General features: G+C 53.5%; 1 protein-coding gene across 1 annotated transcript; it reads left to right on the plus strand.

Moving 5' to 3' along the window:
* The first annotated feature begins 1,374 nt into the window (after positions 1 to 1,374).
* On the plus strand, positions 1,375 to 4,822 carry NRARP (NOTCH regulated ankyrin repeat protein). The gene has a single exon (XM_056505312.1). It carries the CDS (start codon positions 1,569 to 1,571, stop codon positions 1,920 to 1,922), a length of 354 nt encoding a protein of 117 aa, XP_056361287.1. The 5' UTR covers positions 1,375 to 1,568; the 3' UTR covers positions 1,923 to 4,822.
* Positions 4,823 to 5,120: the final 298 nt, after the last annotated feature.

A 5,120-nucleotide genomic window follows, 5' to 3' on the forward strand; every position in this document is an offset into this window, starting at 1 on the left:
GATGGAGATGGAGGTGTGCGTGGGCATAGGATGAGGGTGGAGACAAGGACACGAGGGAGATGGGCATGGAGATGGGGATGGATGTGAAAATGAGAACGTATGGGAAGACGGGAGGATGGGAAGATGAAGATGGGTATAGGCATGAGAACAGAACCTGCAGAAGTTGAGTTAGAAAAGCAGACCGTTCATGGTAGGAAAATGAGGAGCTGCTTCAACAACTCCTTCCAGCCTATATCCAGGTGGGAAAAGGACCCGGATGGGGCAAGTCACTCCAGCTGCTGGGAAAAGCCACGGGAACAGGCCATGGGGCAAGTCACACTCGGAGCTCAAGGCCACTGTCCTCCAGCTGTGTGACAGACACTCCGTGATGGCACATTTCATCGGCTGGGGCAGAATTTAGCAGTTGGCCGGTTTGTCCCTTTCCCTCCCCAAAAGGACGCACCAGCAGTGCCAGGTGACAGCAGCTTGCCACCCAGCTGCCCCGGCGCGGCTGCTGTCACCTCGGTTTATGACACACTCCTTCCTCTCTCCCCGCACCTCCCGCCCTCTCCGGCTGACCAAATGCCGGGGGCGGTGGGAGCGGGCCCGGGAGCGCCGCTTCCCACCTGGACCCGCCGTTTGCTCCCCGGGGACCAAACGGGAACAGGAGGGGGTTGGGGAGGGCGAGTGGGGGAGGAAGAGAGCCCCGCCGGAGGGTCCTCCCAGCACTGTTTCTGGTTGATGCGCTGTTTTCGGCATTTTTTCCCCCACATTTCCGCCTTCCTGCGGTGTCCACAGCTCCCAGCAGCCAGGAACGTGGTCATCGGCTGGGCAGCGGGTCCGACCCTGGATAAAACCCCGGGCACCGAACTGAGCCACTCCAGGGCTGGCAGGACATGGTAGGGGCTGCATCTTTTCCTCCTTAAACCAATCTCATCCCTGGGTCCCTGAAACCCAGTGCATACCCCCCAGGGAGCCCGCAGAGGGGATGGACGCCGCGAGCTGAGCCCCGTCCTGCTCTGTGACCCACGGGGACACAAACCCGCAGCGACACGGTGTCACCCCAGACCGGAGGTGACCCCAGCCCCGTGGTGACCGTGATTCCTGCCGGGGCTGGCTGGGGGTGCCGAGCCGAGCCGAGCCGAGCCGAGCCGAGCCGAGCCGAGCCGAGCCGAGCCGAGCCGAGGCGGGAGCGCCCCCCATCGCCCCCTCCCTCCCTCCTTCCTTCGCAGCGCCCGCGCCCGTCCCGCTCATCCCGCCAGGGGGGCGTGTCCTCCCCGCTCAGCCACGCCCCCGCCCATTGGACCAATAGGCGCGCTGCGCGCGGCCCCGCCCCGCGGCGCGTCACGGCCGTGCCATTGTTATGCAAATAAAAGGGCGGGTAAAAGGCGCGCGCGGGCCGGGCGCGGCAGAGGCGCGGGTGGCGGAGCAGCGAGCGCAGCAGCGGCGGGGCCGGGGCGCGGAGCGGCGGCACCCCCGGCACCCCGGCCAGCCCCGGCAGCGGCCGCAGCACCGCCCGCCCGCCGCCGCATGCCCGGGCGGGCGCCGCCGTCGCCGTCCATGCGGGGCGGCGGGGCCGAGGCGGCGGCATGAGCCAGAGCGAGGTGTCGCCGTGCGCGGCGCCGCCGCCGCCCCCCAGCCAGCGGGTGTTCCAGGAGGCGGTGCGGCGCGGCAACACCAAGGAGCTGCAGTCGCTGCTGCAGAACATGACGAACTGTGAGTTCAACGTCAACTCCTTCGGGCCCGAGGGGCAGACGGCTCTGCACCAGTCCGTCATCGACGGCAACCTCGAGCTCGTCAAGCTCCTGGTCAAGTTCGGCGCCGACATCCGCCTGGCCAACCGTGACGGCTGGAGCGCCCTGCACATCGCCGCCTTCGGAGGCCACCAGGACATCGTCCTCTACCTGATCACCAAGGCCAAATACTCCGCCGGTGCACGGTGATGCCGGGGCTGCCCCGCCGCTCCGCTCGCGCGGTGATGCCGGGTCCCCCCGCCCCGCGCTGCCCCGGCGATGCCGGGGACCTTCCCCGCTCCCCCGGCCGCCAGAGCTGCTCCCGCCCCCGCCCGGGGGGGGTTTGGCGAAGATTTGGGGCCCCACGCAGAACACACCACCGCTTTTACATTTTTAAGTTTTTTGGTTGTTTGGTTGGTTTTTTAAAATTTTCCAAGGGTCGTTTCCTACTGTAACATGGGTTTTTTCCTCCATCTACCTCGGCTGCACTCACAGTATTCACGGTTTCAGTTTGACATCTGGCCAGATGCTTTAACACCCCCCGTTCCCTCTCTGCTAATATTTAATCCCCCTCCCCGCCCCCCTCGCTCCCGACCCTCCCATTTAAAGTGTTCTGGCTCAGAAACGAATTCATTTCAACGCCCCGCAAAAGCCACCCGCAGACCCCCGCTGATGCTGGGGTCCCCTCTGGTGCCGGCCCCGGCCCCGGGCGCGATGCTCCGGGCCTGGGGCTCCCGGCTGGCCGCGGCCTCCCTGGCGAGGAAGAGCAGGAAAGTCTTCTTCCTCTCCGAGGTCTTCCCAGTGTTTTCCCACCGCTGACTTTTCTTGTCGAGGCGACTCCGTTGGAATATGACAGACGTGGTTTTCTCACCCCGATTGCTCCTGAGTTTGGTTGATTTTGCATTGGGTTTTCTGCTTTGGTTCTTCTCTGGGTGTCTGAAGAAAATCTGTGTCCTCACCCGCTCCACGAATCTGTTTAGCACACGTGAGATCCCGGGAAAAGACATTGAGTCCTTGTGGTTTTGTTTGTAAAGGGGGATTAGCAAATCCTGGACTGTTTTTTTTTTCTTTAAAAAAAAAAAAAAAAAAAAAAAAAAGTGAAATAAACTCTAGAGGCAGAGGATTTGCTTTTGCACAGAAAAGGGGCGCGAGCGCTCTCTGCTGCCTACAGAGATGCTGGAAAACTACTGAAAAGAGTTCGGGAACTTTTATTTTTTTTCTTTTGGTGAAACTTGGATAACACTTCTCAATGCAGAACGATCCACTTGATGTACGTACACTCACCCGCCTTTCATAGGAGATATGTATCCTGCCGTATGTATCTTTCTAAAGGAAAGGGAGGAAGCAGAGCCAGCCACCCGAAGGCGCATTTTGAAGTGACTGCACGTATAATCGCAAATGCTGCTTTTTTATTGCTATGGCACAAGAACATCCTTTTGGAAAATGCAGAAAAGTTCAGAAGTCTCCTTTCTCCCTCTGGTCTTTCAGCCCTCTTGTCCCCGTCTGCACTAAAGCCATCCACACCACTGCCGTCTCCCCGCTCTTCCCTCTCTTGCTCCCTGCATCCAAACCATCCTGATTAAAAAAGAGAAAAGAAAATAGTTACCTGCTGGTTTATTGGGGTTGTGTCTTACCTATTTATCATGTCTGTATATATTTGTGGGTGAAGATTGTGAGCCTGGTTTTGTTTGAAGCTGGTGGTGAGTGTTTCAAAAATATGGTTTGGGATATATGCTTTTTTTGTTGTAATTTTTTTTTTCTTTTCCTAGTCTTAAAACACACAAAAAAAAAAACAACCCCTAGAATCTGCCCTGATTATTTCCCATTGCACTGAATATTCTGCTGTCTCTGATGGTTTCACTTGCAGTTGTTTGTGTTTTGCTGGGTTTTTTTGTTTTTGCTCTTTGTCCATTTCAACAATTTGAGATGATTTCAAAAGCTCCAGATTTAAAGAAGGGAAAGAAAAAAAAGCCCTGTCAAAAGTGTCTACTGTTATTGCTGTAATTTTCAAGGAACTGCTTGGCCGAAGTCTTTCTGTGAGCATGGAAGGGTGTCCAGCACTTCCACTGGTGCTTCTGTGCGAGTTTCGGGCTGGGAACAAGACCTTTCCTAGTGAGCTTTTATCGTTGTTACCAGATGGTTGCACATTTTTTTTTTGTTTTTACGTAAATGGATTTGCCACAATGAAATGTCATAACATTTATGACATGATATTAAAAAGTGTATTGTAAAGCCGAGTTCTAGATGGATTTTAAAAAAGAAATCTTGGTTATAAACCCAGTCTAAAGGGAGCTCTGTCCAGTGTTGTAAAGACAACATGATGTAACCCATATTTATATTTTTATAAAATACCTATTGAGACTGTGAATCTCCTGTGTGAATTGCTGGGTGAGTTGTTTAAGAAAAGTATTGTTCCTTTCCAGCCTCCTGGAGCTTTAGACATGCTGAGATTTTTGTGAAACTGTACGTCGGGGAAGGGGGTTTGCTCTGAAATTGTGAGTTGATGTATTTTTACATCCCTTTGTATTTTACTGAAAAGCTGCTGCCCTTCCTAGTCCCTAGAGTTTCAATTTTCTATGCAACCCCCACACCCCCGTCTCTCTTGATCCTGAGAAGTAAAAGGGATGCAGATTGATTCAAATTGAAATGAGGGTCCCCCCACCCCCCTTGTTGGCTCATCATGCTGCTGACCCTTCACGCCAAAACGGGGAGTACAAGAAAAAAAATAAAAGAGGCAGGTGGGGGAGGCTCTTTTGTGCATGACTGGTTGCCTTCCAGCAGTCATCTTTTTAATTATTATTATTATTTTTGTAAGAAGAATATATTGATAATGTCAGTGAAATAAGCAGACATTGAAGCTGATGCACAGATTGCTCCAGAAAGGAGTTTTTCTGTAGATTTTTCTTTAGATGCGAATACCTTTTTTAATTATGTTAATTAATGTTAAGAATTTTTAGGCTTATATTGAAGCTGTATGTGGGTCACTATATGATCATTTCTAACTGGATAAAGTCTGTACAGTACAGCATATTCCTGAGTGTATGATATAGATGTGTAGCCCCAGAGTGCGAAATTTATAAATAAATTTTTCATTGATCTTTTTATAAAAAAACCCCAAGGCTGTTTTGTTTGTTCTTTTCCATGAGGTTATTGGCAATTCTGGCTGTTTCCTGTGGTGGGGGGTGGCTGGCTGGGACCCCAGGTGTCTCTTCTGGTGAAACCTGCGGCTGTTCTGGGTTTGGACGCACCCCGAGAGAGGAATGGCTGGGGTGGGTTTGGGGGGACCTTGGCTGAGGAAGTTGTCTGGGCTCAGGGGTGTCCTGTTTGCCCTGTCCCAGCATTCAGGGGCTGCTAGAGGGATGATAACTCAGACCAAACCCTGGTGCTGGATGGGCATATGCTGTTTGA

This window comes from Oenanthe melanoleuca, chromosome 17 (assembly GCF_029582105.1).
Source record: "Oenanthe melanoleuca isolate GR-GAL-2019-014 chromosome 17, OMel1.0, whole genome shotgun sequence".
Classification (NCBI taxonomy): Eukaryota; Metazoa; Chordata; class Aves; order Passeriformes; family Muscicapidae; genus Oenanthe; species Oenanthe melanoleuca.